Below are 17,141 nucleotides of genomic sequence, written 5' to 3'. Positions count from 1 at the left end.
CAGTGACATGGTGCTTCTCCCCCTTCTCCACCCTCTCCACCCCTCCCCGCACGCTTTCACTTGCATTACCTTTCTCATAAAAACATCTCTTTCTCCCCTCGTCTTTAATCTCACTCACATTACCACACATTACCCTCCTTTCTCCCTCCCATCCTGGTAATCTCCTTCCCCTTAGAAGACAGGAAGCTGTTTGTGGGCATGCTGGGAAAGCAGCAGACGGACACCGATGTGAGGAAAATGTTCGAGCCATTCGGCAGCATAGAGGAGTGCACGGTGCTCCGCGGGCCTGACGGTACCAGCAAAGGTAAAAATGTGAAATCACGCCATGTGAAACACATCCAACATCAAGGCTGAACATTCCCTCCACAACATGCACAGTCCCCGAACGATATCTGAATCTGGATTAGTTTTTTTTTTCTTGGAAGCATTGTTACTTTATTCTTTTCACATTTGAGCAGCATATTTGAAAATATGACAGAAAATGTCCTGCATCACAGAGTCCTTTCAGAAACTCCTGAACTAACTTCCAAAGTCAATTACTTCATACTCTAGCCAAGGATCGCCTCTGGTAAAATATTCATGCAAATCTGCGCATATTTTTAGATTAATCCTTATAACAAGCAAACAAACAGGCAAACTAATGCAACCATGCACATTACATCCTTGGTGAAGATAACAGACAACCTATGCAAAGCTCTGATGGCTGACCGGCGCTCCTCAGCTAAACAGGTGGAAGTATAAAGTCCAGGAAGTCTTACTAAATATAAAATTATGGTGAGCAAAGGCTACATGTTATTCTGCTTTTATTATACCACTCTTTGTCTCCATGGTTGTCCCTGCATCCCAGCGAGACTTCCCGGACTTTGTTTAGCTGATAAACGCCAGACGTATTACAGAAAGATACAGTATTATTCACAGAAACAACACATTAGCAGCAAAACATTCATCCATCTATGTTGATTAGGTAAAAACTGTTCTCCCCTCACATTTAAAGAGCTACAAATATGAATTTTGACTGTGTTTACTTTTAAACTCCCTGCTGGTCCTCCCCTGTCCACAAACTCTACTACTCTACTCTAAATAGTCTGAAACCTCATCGTTTAAACATTTAAATACTTAAATATTGCTTAAATGGATGCAATTAGCCGTGTCGTATCATCTTATTTCTATTACCGCCGATGGCTTAGCTACTTAAAAACCTAAGCAATAATTCATATTTGTCCCACTGAATAAAATCATCAGCAGTAAGATGATTTTGTGTGGACTGACTTTGTTTTACCGTTTGTATTTAAATCCGAAGAATAAAGCAGGCAGCATGTTGCAACTCCACCGTATAAATGACTATTGTCAGTAACAACAATGCTAATGATATTTTCCATGTAAATCAAAGTCCGCAACAGTTCAAACACAGAGGTTTGACTTTTCTGCGTTTGCTGCGCGAGGCACGACTAATAGTGCAGTAGGTTTTATTGGTCATAGCTAATGATGCGTTTGGTGGTTTACGGGCTGTGATTGATGAAGCAATGAATGTTCTGTGGACCATGCTTAATGGTGCCACAGTAACAGATGAAACGCTAGATGCAAGATGGCTTCTAATGTATATTTAAAGGGAAGCGTTTTTGTTATAGTGTGCGTGAGTGTGTATGTGTGAGAGAGGGGCTGTGCTTAATGATGTGTCATTTCATGTAGGGTGTGCATTTGTAAAGTTCCAGAGCAACGCAGAGGCCCAGGCCGCCATCAATGCTCTTCACGGAAGTCGTACTCTACCTGTAAGTCCACAAAATACACTCTTTCTGACACACATACACAACCACACTCGTGCTGCACATGCAGCATGGTTACACAAATACAAATGAACCCAGCAGATGCACTCAGATGCTCCAAACCCAGTCATTTACAGACTCACAGGGTGACTCAGCTAATGGTCACCACTTCTCCTTTCTGTCCCCCTCCTCCACACACACACTCACACACAATAGAGGACACACTCTTTGTAAAATGCGGTCATGATTTATCTCTGGAGGTCTTGCTGCAGTGTGGCTTGATGTAGGGCGTCAGAATTAAAATAAAAACCTATTTGTTTATTTAGTTTACGTCAGTAATGGATCATAAAATGTGCTCGTCTAAATCAGGACACTTTAAGCTAATAATAATACGAACGTAAGCCTTTATTAAACACATCCATCCAACACATCCAAGCAATTATTTTTCAGACCTTTTCTGGGTCTCTATGCTCAGACAAAAACCTTCTGTTTGTGAGAACCAGCCAATCAGAAAGTTGTCTAAAAGGAAGACTTAAGGAAGACATAAATAAGGATTATTTTGGACTATGGATCATGCAAAGCTGGGCTCTGCACTGTGAAGCAAGTTCTTTTTTCTGATATTTGCATTCACTTTACCTAGCATCACCAATCACACAAAGGTGGTTAGCAACTTCTAAGCTAACCCAGGCTTTCCCTGCGTGTTCATGTGGCAGCCTCTGACCAATCACAATGATGGATACACGTACTGATTTCACAAAGGGAGATAAACCGCACTATGGGGAAAATATAAAGAGGTTAACGACACAATACAGAATGCTGCAGACAAATCAGCATCATAACTGTGTGTGAGAAGAAAAGAGCTGTCCAGTAATATAGTATTAAGTGTGCACTTTAAACACTTTTAATCAATAAGACTGGAAAAAATCTCCTGTATTAATAAAGTTTAGCTTGGAAAGAAAGCTGGCACAGATGGTGACTGTAAGTTTACAGACTTTTAAATATCACAACTCTTTCATGGGAGAATCTGATGGATTACAATCCAGTCATTCAGTATGTTGGATAAAGTTCTAAGTTCCCTGCTCATCAGGGAAAGACAAAGAAAAACTTTAAACCCTCTGCAGGGGTTTGAGGTATCTTTCGGGGAAGACAAAGCTATTTTTCAGAGAATTGATTGATCAGTAGGTGGTGATTTCACACCTGTTCATCTCTGATCTGGAGGAGGTTAGGTTTGGCAGTAATAAGTTACCATGGTGATGCACCCCTGAAAAGAAGTGAACCGATTTTGCAGTACTGAAAACTCAGGCTTAACCCTGAAGTCACCCAGGTAAGATAAAATCTTGCTTCACAGTGCAGACCTCTGGTCTAGTAGATGTCAAGAATAAAAATATGAGCATAACAGCACTTTAAATATTTACACCGATGTACTTGTGTAAAGAATTAGGCAAATTACTGGATTTTAAATCTGTGTGATGTGTGGCGATGATGTCTGGTAGCTTTTTCTGGTAGCTTTTAGTCAGGCAGTTTAAGTTTAAGCATAAAAAAGGTCATTTCACTCATTTAGAGTACGGTCTCAGCTCCAACTCGGTCACTCCAAGGAGTGTTTTACCTTTATTTGAATCTGTAGAGGATCTAATTCGATGATTGTTATCATCGTTCTGCTGCATCGCAAAACTTTTAGCTGGATGGTCACCTAGGCACCATCGTGTGAGAGGCTTTAATAAACATGGGATTTCTATTTCCCCCTCGGTGATGGCGAGCTGTCAGGTTTCCCATCACTTCACTGGTATTCATAATCCTCTCTTTAGGACATAAGTAGTGCTGGCTGCTCTTCAGAAACATTTCAAAGTTTTCTTTGTTAGTCCACAATAACATTTTGGAGTTTCTAAGTGGCAAACTCCAGTCATGGAGCCATGGGATTGGGTTTTTTGGATGGGTTGGGGGTGGAGGCAGCAGCTTTCTCTGTGTAATGCTCCACGCAGCCATGCACTGTGAGGGAGAATGGGAAATGAACATAGAAGTTAAACAGCTCCAGTGACTCATTTAAGCCATCAGTTTCTTATTTTGGGCTCTTTTTTTTTTTTACTTCAATGAGTACTCTGGGTTTTTCCTTTGGAGTCATTTAGCTGTGCACCCGCAGGCCTGAGTCATCGGTTTGTCAAACTGTGGACTGATAAATGTCTGTTTTTGTTTTATTTTGTTTGTTTGTTTTCTAAGTTTACCTTGCAGCCTTTTGCAGTTTTACTCGAATCAATCATTTCCGATCTTGTGTTTTCAGAGATCTATTTTTCAGATTAAAATGTTCGCTTAGCTCTAACCTCCAATCTTATTTGATGATGGCACAAACCGCTTTTGTCAGTGTCATTAGCCTTGAGCTCCACAAACATCCCTCTAGACACTACACTGAGTCTTTGAGTGATGCATTCATTGTGGAAAATGTATGTGTAAGGTAAAAATATTGGATTCTAACCAGTTTTGTTAGGATGCAGTAAAAAATGCTCAGAGTAGTGGTGGTAACAGCGTGTTTTAACCTCTTGCTGATGTTGAGCGTTGATGTTAAAAGCATCAGACAGATGGAGTTTTGATTTTTCTGCCTTTTCCTCCGCAGGGCGCCTCGTCCAGCTTGGTGGTAAAGTTTGCAGATTCTGAGAAAGAGCGAGGGCTCAGACGGATGCAGCAGGTGGCCTCCCAGCTTGGAGTCATCAGTCCCATGACCCTGCACCTCGGGGCCTACAACGCCTACACGCAGGCCGTGAGGAAGACCTGCAGACACACACATCTCACCCAAATCACACTATCTGTCATGAGAGCACTACAACATGTTGCTGAAAATATTTATTTTGATCCCAAAATATCAAAAGTGAACTTTTTTTGTGTAATTTCTTTTAATGCTCTATCCTTTGCACTTTGTTTTCTCTATCTGGCTTTCTCATCATCATCTTTGAGCTATTTTAGTGCGATGAAAGATATAGGCATAGAAATCATCCTTTAATCCTCCAAAAAAAACATAAAAGAAAAAGCTACTCGAGAGACGCTTGAGTTGTAATGTTCTATTCAAGCATTTTATACTCAAAATTTCAATCCAAAAGAGATGTCTCATATGATATTAAGATGATTATAATTGAGAGGGGGAAAAAAATCTCAAATAACAATATAAAGTCATCGTCGCTAATTGACCATTTACTGCAAATGGTTTCAGATTTGCCTCATTTACAGTTGTTCAGATTATGATGTTTAACGAGGCCTCTCGAGACTTTTACTCATGATTGATGTGTTTGTAATTTAGTAAGAAAAAAGGTCACATAAAAACAAAATTTTAAAAAATGCTCAATGGAAGGGTAATTTAGAGAAATTGCAGGTAAAGCTCGAAGCTAGACAAAACCAAAAGCGGGGTTCAATAAAATTCTTTGTTTACAGCTCAGAGATGTGAATGAAGAAATGATCCAATCCACTGAATGTGTTTTGATTCCAAGCTTGTCAGTTTCTCTTATCGGGGCTGGCGCGTATTTCTAACAGTTGCACGTTGCAAAACTGTGACGTCAGACTCGTGGCTTTTGCACGACTGAGTCAGATGCGCGCCTTCTGTTTCTACACGGTGTTCAGAGTCAGAGATAATAAAGCAGCTCTCTCGATGCTGCCACAGTCTTCCCACACAGGAAACCGAATAGGGATCAGTAAGGGAATCGATAAGGAATCTGACCTATAAGCAGAATCAATAATGCCGCTGGGTATCGATAAAGTCTTGTCAATATGAATCCTTATTACAGCTAAGGTGAAGAGCACACAATGTGAACTAAAGACTAATTATTCCCATGATTTGATCGTAATGAGGGATTATAACCATCAGGAAGCGATTTTTCCCGATGAGTGAGGTCACTAGGCAGAGTGCTCTGCGGTGCTTAGATGTACCCTTCAAACATATAGATTCATGTTTTCTGTTTTATTGAAGGGAAACATAAAACAACAAAAACAAGAGAGAAAAGGAAGAAACACAGGGATTTAAGTAAGAACAGGGAATTTTCTTTTCTTTTCTTTTTTGTTCTCAATGACTGCTGGTGGAGTCAGGATGGGTCAGAGCACTGATACTTGGGAACATTTTAGTATATTTTCTTCCCCCTCTACAGCACCTATTTATTTCTAAGACTGTTGACTTAAGCCATGGGAGGTCGCCAGACTCTGGAACAACCCCCATCAGTCCCCCATCTGTCCCCCTTCTAGTCCCTTGGGATCTCCCAAAGCTATTGGAGGCTGGTCTGACGTAGTCTCACCAATGAGATCCATTTATTAGGTGAATTAGTTAGATAAATAAGTAATGGAGATAATAATTATCATCATTTAAAATAAATAAGTCAAAGAGGACCTATTATACTCATTTCCATCTTCACATTTTAATTCCTGGAGTTTATTACAGCAGCTTTGTGCTGCCTCTCCATTTCTCCTTTCTCTTGCATAAATAGTGTTAACTCTGATCTTTGAATCTTTTTTTTTCGGTCAGATTGACTGTCCAAGTGATCACATGATTTGGGGCAGCAGGAACTTTTTTGCTTTTCAAGATTGCTATAACCTTTTTTGACATCATATAGAGCCGACAGTTGGAATAAAAGAATACAGAAAACAACAAATATAATGTGTCTACTGTTAAAAATGTTATTGCAGGCTCTTTGTGTTCTTGTAGGGTCTTTACCTTACAATATAAAACAGCTTGAGGCAAGTGTTGTTGTGTTTTGGTGCTTTATAAATAAAATTGAATGGAATTGAATTAAAATTATTAGATTGCTGAGTTGAGCGTGTAGATTTTCAACGTAAGGCCTACGGGGCAAATTGGAGTCCCTATTATAACTCGTTTTTCAATTCACTAAATAAAAGTGACCGATGTTGCAGATGCATCTATTAAAAGCAGTAAAACATGTTATTTTACTACCATATAGACAAGTGTACAGGGCAATAAACAAGCCTTTTGCCAAGCTGATGTAGTTGGTAATGTCAGTTAATTTGAAAATAATACAAACACTTCAGGAAAAGAAGAGTTATGGGCCTATTACTGCTTATTCATTTCATCTGATAAATATTATTGATTGTTAATTTGGTGACCTCTGCCCTCTGTCGTTCTGCAGAAGTCCACGAGATGAAATGTTGAACATTTTGCTTCGCAGTAAATGAAAATAAATGTCTGTGTAATTTAGATTGATGTCAATATTAATAACAATAATAACAGTCAAATGTTAATAATAGTGAAAAACAGGAGGAAAAAAATATACATCATCAATCATCAAATATTGCTTATTGTTTTCTTATTGAGGCTCGGGTCTGGAGATGTCACAGTAATATTAAACACATCAATTTTAGTGACTGAATCTCATTATTGGAGCACGTTGATGAGGGAAATCTGAACAACGTGAGTCATTTCTAATCTGCACAAATCGCTCACTAAATGTCTGATGACGAGCCTCTGCACAGCGTCTTCATGCTTTAAAAGTCTGCTGGTGTTTCTGTACTTTAGAAGTCTGAGAATACACACTAATGGCCTCTGCACAGCGAAACACGGACTCCGAACTTACTCTAAATGTCAGTTTTCCCGACTCCTGCTCCTCAATCCATCACAGCATCTCTCTCTCTGTCCTCCAGCTGATGCAGCAGCAGGCCTTGGTGGCGCAGTCGGCCTACCTCTCTCCTGTTGCCACCGTGGCTGCAGTTCAGATGCAGCAGCTCGCTGCCCTCAACCCCAGCAGCATCATTGCCACGCCGATTGCATCCATCACCCCGTCCTCAGGTAATGAGAGGCAGAGATGTCTGGCCTTGATTAGATTTCTGCCTGAAGTATGAGGGCGGATATACAAGGAGAGGTGGACCAGAGAGGACAAAATTACACGCATCTATTCTGTATTTTTTTTTCATTCTGTCTCAAAGTTAACTCTTACTTTTTAAGGTAAAATAGGAGTAGGAGGTGTATTTCACTTACTTATACAGTTTATATATAAACTGTATATTTAAATAAAGGTGGAAATTGCCAGGATAAGCGAGCGATTCATCTGCTTTTGAAGCCAACCTTAAGTGGTCGTTAGATTCAAAATTTTCAACCCTTAAAGTTGCTGCGTGGTTTATTTAAGACTTCTGAAAACTGGTAACAGTCTGCTGGCTACGGTTCACTCTGTTTAAAGAATTGTTTCTATGTAACGATGATACAAAACCTCAAATTTGATTGAAAGTAACTAATCAGTCAAACAGCTGTCATTACATTTACGTCAGAGGTTTCTATTGGTGCGTGAAAGTACGTGACATCACCACCCTCCTCTCACCCACTGAAACAATAGAGATCTTTCGGGACGCTGTGTAAAATGTAAATAAAGACAGAGTGCAGTGATTTTCAAATCTCATAAACTCATATTTTATTTAGAGTAGAACAAATGAAATGTATCAAATGTTTAAACTGTGTAAAAAGTACAAATTCTAAGAAAAAAAAAGCTCATTTTGAATTTGATGGCAGCAGGATGTCTCAAAAAAGTTGGGTCAAGGCCATGATTATAACTGTGTAGCATCCCCTCTTCTTTTAACAGCAGTCCGTAAACATCTGGGAGCTGAGCAGACCAGCTGTTGGACATTTGGAAGATGAATGCTGTCTTCATTCATCTTCCAAATGTCTGATGGAGGATTATAGCTGCTCAGCAGTCCAGTTTTCCATTTTAAATGAGCTTTGGCCCAGGGAAGATGAGTGTTTCTGGATCATGTTCACAACAAGCCTCTTCTTTGCATGATAGAGCTTTAACCTGTGTTCACAGACAGTGATTTCTGGAAGTATTCCTGAGGCCGTGCTGTGATTTCCATGACAGAATCACGCCTTTTTTTAATGCAGTGCCAGAGTGCCCAAAGATCATGGGCATCCAGTGCTGATTTTTGTCCTTTGCACACAGAAATTTCTCCAGATTCCCAGACTTTTTGGATGATATAATGTAGTGTAGATCATGAGATCTTCAGAGTCTTTGCAATTTTATGTTGAGGAACATTGTTCTGAAATTGTTCCTCAATTTGTAGACCTCTGTCAGTCCATCTCCTGAGAAACTCTGCCTACTAGCCTGTTGTGAAATGTTCCTTTTTAGTACAACTTACTTTTCCATCCATTTGTTGCACCTGTTTTGTTAAGTTGCTGCCATTAAATTCAAAACAATTTTTTCTTAAAATGGTTTTCTCAGTTCAAAAATGAGATGTTTTGTATGTTCCACTGCAAATGGTTTATGAGACTTGCAAATCACTGCATTCTATTTTTATTTATATTTAACAGTGTCCAAACTTTTTTTTTTTTTTTTGGGGGGGGGGGGGGGGGGGGGGGCACGACACTGTGTTTCTAGGACCTATAAAATAGAAATTAATGCTGTTACTTTGAAATCATCTGCAGGTACCAGCACTCCACCCTCCATCGCAGCTACACCCGTTCCTGCTCTGCCTCCACCAATCGCAGTGAACAGCTACCCCTCTGTGCCAGCACCACCCAACGGCCAGCCAGCTACAGAAACCCTGTACACTAACGGGGTTCATGCCTATCAAGGTACAGGCATCGCATCCTACACAGATTATAGCTGTATCCTCAGATTCACAAACCTCTTGTGTAGCATTCATATAACATTAAATATATCAAATAACATTCATGATTTTTTTTTTCTATGCTTTAAGTCGTTAACCACATGTTGGCTGTGTTACAGCTCAGAGTCCTGTGCTGGACCCCCTGCAGCAAGCTTATACAGGCATGCAGCACTATACAGGTGAGAATCAGGATTTACAGTGGCACGCATGTCCAATATAACTTAACAAATTCTTAATAAATAACCATGTATTTATAGAAATGTATTTGTGGTAGAGAAGTCCTTGTTTGTGTTAGAACAGGGACAATTACAAACTTTAACTGATGTGATCCGATTGTTGGACTCTGTTTAGTAGATTTAGATTTAAGTAAGAACCTTTTCAGGTTACGAATGCAAATTGCAAACTTACAATCAAATGCAGCTGCAGTACCTTTTACATGTCAGAACTGCTGCATGTGCAAAGAAGAAACTCTCATTCAAAGTCAACACATGCACATATATTACAAAGTGTAAATAACCTCCAGCACTATAAAGTGAGTCACACATCACAAACTTTATGCAAAACATAGCCCAATTTTAGCAAACCTGTAGGTGGGGGTGCAGCTCTGTCAGATGTTTTAAGTGAAAAATGATTAGTGTGCAGTGTTCTGCTTGCATCGCCACCGCTCTCGGCTCACCTGTTCCTCCTCTCCATCAGCCACCTACCCTGCAGCCTATGGCCTGGTGGGACAGCCGTTCCCTCACCAGCCCACGCTGGTGGCCCAGCAACCTCAGCAGCCACAGCAGCTGCAGCAAAGAGAAGGTAAACTCAAAATGGGGTTTTACATGTTTGGCTAATTTACCACAAATTTTATCCGGCCACTTTGTTAGGTACGCCTTGCTAATAATGGCTTGGACCGTGTTTACCCTTCAAAGCTACCTTAATTCTTCATTTGATACAATCAGCAAGGTGCTAGTAAAATATTCCTCAAATTTGTTTCACTATAGCATCACACAGTTGCAGATTTGTCAGCTCTACATCCATGATGAGTCTCCCATCCCACACGCGCTCTATTGAACTGGGATCTGGCAGGTCATTTGAGTGCACTGAACTCCACCCATTTTATAATTTGAGCTTTATAACTAGTGTGTGATCCTGCTGGAAGCAACCATTAGAAGATGGGTACACTGGAAACCTACCAACTGAAAGTTAGAGCAGAAATCAAGACTCATCAGGCAACCTTTATGTGGTACGGTTCACACGGGCTCATTGGGAAAATTATTATATAAAATAATGATATATAATAAACTTTGAAAGCACATTAGTGTGTTGCAGCAAAAAATCAGATTTGTAAAGACTGCTCCTTAAATCTGTATGTTTTAATATGCACACAAAAAAGGATGACATAAACATTGCAGACAAAGTCTGTGTAGCTGGAGGTAGTTTGGCACAGAATTATATGAATACAGAGGAAAAAAACTGCCATTTTCACTGACCGCTTAACCTGTGTGCGTCTCTATGGCTGCCCTGTCTTTGTGTACAGGTCCCGAGGGCTGTAACATCTTCATCTACCACCTGCCACAGGAGTTCACTGACTCTGAGATACTGCAGATGTTTTTGCCCTTTGGAAACGTCATCTCTGCAAAGGTCTTCGTCGACCGTGCCACCAATCAGAGTAAATGCTTTGGTGAGTCACTTTGACGGTCACAGGTGTCTCTTTCTTTCCTGCACAGAAAGAAATGCTGCTGTGATATAACACTACCTTTTATTTCTTTTTTCTTCTTAGGGTTTGTGAGTTTCGACAACCCATCCAGCGCCCAGACTGCCATCCAGGCAATGAACGGCTTCCAGATTGGCATGAAGAGACTGAAAGTGCAGCTTAAGAGGCCCAAGGATGCCAACAGGCCTTACTGAAGGAGGTGAGTTTCTATATATCGACACATTTGAGGAGTTTTTTGGGGAGGAGGAAGCTCAGGGGAGGGATTGATAGACAGCTGGAACTGTGTGTGCAAGCTAAGGAGACAGAGTGGATGTAATTGGGGGGTAAATGGCTGTCTTTCATGTGGAACCGAAGAAGTCAATAACCCTACAGTAGATTAACTTTAATGAGGTGAAAGCACTAAGAATACCATCAGTCTGAAACAGGATCAGAAGATACCTTTTGTTGTGTAAAAGTGGCTTGTTCTGTTTTTTTGCTCACTCTGTATTGAGAAGTAGATTTCATTTTATTTTATTTATTTAGTTGTTTTTTTTAATGGGTTCAAATGTTGTCTAACCAGTGTTCTGTCACAGGGTTGAATGCCTACTGCTGTCCCTCATTAATTTTTTTCTTTTTACTTTCATTTTATTGTTTTTGTGCTGTGCCATATGTGCCATTTTTCCTGAGAGAAAGCGAGAAAAAACAAACAAACAAAAAAACGCCACACCACTGTCAAGAATGTCCCGTCCATACATATATGGTGAAGACGTGCGTCGCTATGGGTACAGTTGCCTAGCAACCGCTAAAACCTACTACCTCCCCTTCCTTCTCACTGCGTTGTAAGTTAATTGGCCTGTGTTGGTTGGTTGGTTGGTTGCTGTGGCGATATTGCCTGTGATGGTTGCCATTAGCAGTTTGGTTTTTTTATTTCTTTTTTGGGGGGGTTTTGGGCCGTTGCCTTGATTCACCATGCTCAACTGCATGGCGGGTTACTGTGGCGACCATGAACTGTGTTTGGTGTGCTGTGAGTTTCCTCTTTTATTATTTTACCCTGGTTTTAATCCTTGCAAACACTGATCAGTAATCGTCACTTACCTCAGCATCTGTAAGCAACTGATTATCATGACATGCTGTTTGCCTTTAAAGTCCTCTAAAAGCTTCAGTGCTAAGAGCTAAATTAGCTGGTTGACCATCAAATATGGATACACGAGACCTCTCCCGGACATCTCTTTGGTTTTGATTGGTTTCATTTTTGTCGTCTGTCATGATTATCATTCTTACATATCCCTTCTGTTTAATTGGATGGTGTGGTAGTTTTCGGTGAGTGCGAGGTTTTCGTTTTGTCGTGATTCAATTCCATGTGACTTTGTGCCTGAACTTTGTCCATGTTTATTTTATTTTTTTGTGAGGCTGAAAGAAAATATATACGTGCCCCTGTATATGGTTGACAGCAGAGTATTTATGTACGACTGACTGATCGTGTGTGAGATGAACACAGTGTTGTACGAGGTGCAATCATAAAGCTTATGAATCACAAACCATACATAGATAAAATATGGCCAACCTGCTCTTCAAGGTCACTTCCTTGTGCACTTTTGCACATCTTTCATCTCCTGCTGTGCTAATTTAAAATTGCTCTCTGGAAGCATTTTTATTACCACTCTGTGATGGCTTAATGTGTATTTTTAAGATGTGCTCCCTAAATCTGAGGAGCAGGGTGGCTAATGAATGCAAGGCCAAAACAATCTACCACATGGTGTATCTACCACACAATGACGGCCGCCCCTCTCCCCAAATTTAGGACATGGCCTTTAATGTTCTTCCACAGGTGCCTCAGAATGTTACAGTTAAACTGTCCTGTCAGTTTCATCATTGGGTACAAATTAACAGAGCCTAATCTCACAAAACAAGAAGCACACTCCCTTCTCCACACCTTACCTGATGCATCACTTTCAGGTTTGGAAAATGTGGAAACTGCAGTGGATCCGACGACCCTCTAATCATCAGTGATGATGGTCCACAGGATATTCGGTCAAACCTGACACTGAAAATGATTGAGCAACTCTAATGTCCATTGCGATCTAGAAAGGTCAGCAAAGCTAGAAGAGATCCAGAGTTGCTCACTCGGGTGACCCTGAAGAGGCCAAACTTAAATCTGAATTATTGAAGCCCTCGGTGGCAGCATCCTAAAACTTTGTGATCACATCTCGTGTTGGTGCGAGTGTTTTTGTGTTGAGTAAAATCTGAAAATTGTTGGTGTGTGTGTGTGTGTGTCAAATGAGACACTAACTATAAGGTTTTGGGTAAAGCTGTTGTGTTCCTGTGACACGTGCTGCTGGCTGAGGAACTACATTCCTCTGTAGGAATTCTGGGACTCCAAAAGCTAAGAAGAAATAACCATAAATAATCATAAGGTTGAAATAATAACCCCCCCCCCCCCCCCCCCCCCCCCCAAAAAAAAAAAAAAAAATGTTCACCTCTTATCCAAACCAAAACAACAACCAGAGCATCTGCAGGTCATAAAGTCAAAAGTAAGAAAAAAATCATTTATCGTGCTGTAAAAAGTCTGAAACTGCTGAAAAATCCAAAAGTGAATTTTCAGGAGAGTTAAAAAAAATGTTGCTGACAGAATTTGTCTAGTCCCCAGAAACAATCAGTAAGTTTTATTCCACTCCATTTAAAAAAAAAAAATCACTTTAAACAGCCATTGACACAGTTTCCCCTTCTTCCCCTCTAATCCTCTGCACTCTTTGTGTTTTTAATAGCTACAATGTATCAAATGTAAAACACCCCACAGTATTTGTGCACAGTTTTATACATACTTCACTTAAATTCGCTGACGTAGTTAATATCTTTGAAATTCTGCTGTATTTAATTAGTGCTAGGCTTTGAACAGCCTTTATGATTGAGAGCAGGAGACTCATATTCATTCATGTACTGCCCTACTGCACAATTTGTCTCAAATTTAGATAAATGAAGCATAAAGGAAAAGGTCTCAGAAGGTAATAAATAGATTCTCATACCTGCAGATGTTGTGTTTGCAGCAGTTTGCTTAGAAAATATGAATTTGTGATGCAAAAGTGAATTTTCCTGAGAAACTGCAGTTTAATTAAATACTTCTTTTTGTGAATGCCCCTCTGAAGAAATATATATATCTTATTTGTTTTATCTAAAATTTAAAGAGTTGATCCCCACCAGAATTCTTACTGTGCATGTTCTGAATTAAGTTGCCTGCAATAAAAGACAACAGACAATTTTCTAAGAGCGTGCATACACTTGCGGCAGTGTGACTGTCCCTATTCCAGCTGCATGGACACTAGTTGATTACTCAGACTCCCCCTGAGGCATCAGTGCAAGCAGTGTGTAATGCAGACACCACTTCCAAAGTCTTAAACTTCTGTGTTTGATTTCTGCGATTTGATCTAAAAATAATACTCATACTTTGGTTTGTTTTTTCCCTCTTTCCTTTTCTTCTTCCTCTGTTCCTTCTTCACCTCCCAGGAAAGTGTTCAATCAAGAAAAACCACTTGGGATGTCCCAGCCTTTTTTGGTTGTTTGACCAACCGTATAGCACAGGAGCAACACTTCACATAAAGCAGTATCACGTGTATGCGCTTTACAAAAACAAACAGCAGCAGCAGCAGCAGCAGTAATATCAGCAACAAACGCATCGACTGAATCAGCATCCGCAATATGAGAAGTGCTCCCGAGTTCCTATCATTCCACAGCTGGATTCATTTATATATGTACATATCTATTGTTGGCAACAAGATATACATGTTAAGAAAAAGCATATCACTGATGTTATTCTACTGAACAGGGTTCTACTGTATAGTGTGATTTGTGGTCTGCGGCGTTAACAGAAGGCCAGTCTACAGTTGGAGGCAAAAGAAAATACTACTCTGTATGATTACCATTGGTAATATTGTTATGTAGAGTTAGTTTTATTATTTATATGTAAATTTAAAAACAATGGGGGTACTTAAGCTGGAAGAGAAATGGATTTCCTCTCACTGTAAATACTTTGGTTTAAAAAAAAAGAAAAAAGGAGGACTCTAAAACTTCACCAGTTAACATTCTCTGCTGCCACAACTTTTAAAAATTAACAAAGCGGAAGGAAGGGCTGGGAATTTTTCTATCTTGATTTTTTACGTTTTAATTTATTTGGTAATCAATTTGACGGCGGGGGACATGTGACAATTTCTTTTTTAATTTAAGAAGAAGAAGAAGAAAGAAGAAAAAAAAACAGGATTCCTGTGGTCTTCATGATGATGAACACTACTGCTATTATAGAGTTTTTAATTACATAAATGTACCTATGGAAGTGGAAAAAAACGTTTCTTTATTTATTCTCTACAATCGCTGTTTTAAAACATATGTCTTTAAAAGAAAATAAAGTACAATTTAGAAGAAATGTCACAGTGTGAGCTCTTTTTTTTCCTTTTTTCCCCTGTGAGACTAATCAAATCAAGTTTGGGCGTATGATCATGAATGGGTTATTCTGGGAGGTTTGCTGCTCTCTAAAGGCCTAAAGAAGAATTGAAAGTGAAAAATATCTGTAATCCTCCAGAGGTTTAGTGGCTCCACTGTGGGCCTAACTGACTGAAAACTACTCAAAGGAAGTTTTCCATTCATTTAATTTCCTTGTAGGGCTGCTTGAATGGACCGTCACTGGTAAATGAAGCACATTTATATACATGATTAACATAATGCCCAGAGTTAATGCACATAATTTTGTCGGGCCACTTTTGGCAGCGTGATTTCTGATGACTGTGCATGCATAAATATTCAGCTCAGTTATGAAGACAAGGGAGGAGGCTGAGGTGTGTGTTTAACCACAGCTGGGGTATGCACCAAGTCTGTCTGGCACAGCCTTTTGGGTTTGGTCTGATCAGTCTAAACATGCCTCAGCCCTCTGGCATGCTTCGATTTATGAGGAGGTATTAATGCCACAAAGACGAGAAGTAGAAAAACGCTGGAGAAAAGTGTAACGTTGAGGGGGAAAATGGCTAATGTCTGAGTAGAAGGACGGCACATAAGTATGCAGAGGTAAGTGCACATTTGTTTGGGGTGTGTAGCTTTCCGGTTGTGAGTTCTGAGGACAGAAAACTCTTTATCTACAAAGATCTTTACAGGAGTACTCAGCTGGTGCTATTGCCTGTCTGAACATGGCCTAAAGGCAGCAAATAATGAACTTGTCTGCTAAGAAGCTTGTGAAAAACACCTAATGTAAAAATTAATCTTACTTCCTTTTAAACATTATATTAATGTAGCGTACATAAAAAAATGATGTAACCAGGTATCACCAGCAGAGTGAGCTGAAGCACCACTGTTAATGGAAACTAGCCAGTTCAGAATCAGCAGTATTAGTTTTGTAGAGATTAAAAAAACAAAATAAATTTCTTTCATTTTTGCAGCTGCGACAAACTAAAATTAAGCACTTCCACCTGAACTGAAGTCTGCTGCAGCACTGGTCACAACTAAAACACTGCTAAGCAGAGTGTGGTGTGTGTGAAACTGTGAAGCTATCGATTCGAGGGAATCCTCAGGTCACATTAAAGTGATACGTGTTATTATGATCTAATAATATAATATCAAGTAGTGGGTTGGAACCCCTTTTTGTCTTCAGCGCTTCTCTTCACAGCACAGATTCAACAAGGTGCTGGAAACATTTCTCAAAGATTTTAAGGACATCACACAGTTGCTGTAGATTTTTCAGTTGCACATCCGTGATGAGACTCATGGACGTGGTGCTCCATTACACTGACCTATGGTGACTTTGGAGGACATTCGAGTACAGACGTTCTCAAGAAACCAGTTTGAGATTATTTGAGCTTTGTGAGAGGATGTGTTTAATTCTGGAGACAGCCATCAGAGGATGGGTACACTGTGCTCATAAAGGTATGGACATGGTTGGCTGTGACATTGGTACCATGCTCAGTTGATACTAAGAGGCCCAAAGTGTGCCACGATAATATCTGCAAAATTACACCACCACCATCACTGATACAAGGCATGAAAGGTCCATGCTTTCTTGTTATTTATACCAAATTACGATGCCACCACCTGAACGTGGAAGCAGAAATTAAGTCTTATCCGACCAGGCAACATCTTCCAATGTTGTAGTA

The 17,141-nt window shown here is 39.9% G+C and overlaps 1 protein-coding gene across 2 annotated transcripts in view; it reads left to right on the top strand.

Annotated features, from left to right (window-relative positions):
- celf3a (cugbp, Elav-like family member 3a) overlaps nt 1–15,427 on the top strand; it is a 35,880-nt gene extending 20,453 nt beyond the window's left edge. The window contains exons 6-15 of one of the 2 annotated variants that reach the window (XM_035906459.2): nt 176–304; nt 1,690–1,769; nt 4,369–4,512; nt 7,386–7,530; nt 9,151–9,300; nt 9,455–9,514; nt 10,032–10,136; nt 10,858–11,001; nt 11,101–11,233; nt 14,515–15,427. In XM_035906459.2, coding sequence (XP_035762352.1) covers nt 176–304; nt 1,690–1,769; nt 4,369–4,512; nt 7,386–7,530; nt 9,151–9,300; nt 9,455–9,514; nt 10,032–10,136; nt 10,858–11,001; nt 11,101–11,228 — 1,085 coding nt within the window. In that variant the 3' untranslated portion in view covers nt 11,229–11,233; nt 14,515–15,427. The remainder of the gene's footprint in view (nt 1–175; nt 305–1,689; nt 1,770–4,368; nt 4,513–7,385; nt 7,531–9,150; nt 9,301–9,454; nt 9,515–10,031; nt 10,137–10,857; nt 11,002–11,100; nt 11,234–14,514) is intronic. The other variant, XM_035906460.2, reaches the window with a different exon arrangement.
- Nucleotides 15,428–17,141: the final 1,714 nt, after the last annotated feature.

This window comes from Neolamprologus brichardi, chromosome 22, assembly GCF_056152115.1.
Source record: "Neolamprologus brichardi isolate AB-2024 chromosome 22, ASM5615211v1, whole genome shotgun sequence".
NCBI lineage: Eukaryota > Metazoa > Chordata > Actinopteri > Cichliformes > Cichlidae > Neolamprologus > Neolamprologus brichardi.
Note: the sequence above shows the minus strand (reverse complement) of the source record. Positions and strands in the feature narration are given on the sequence as shown.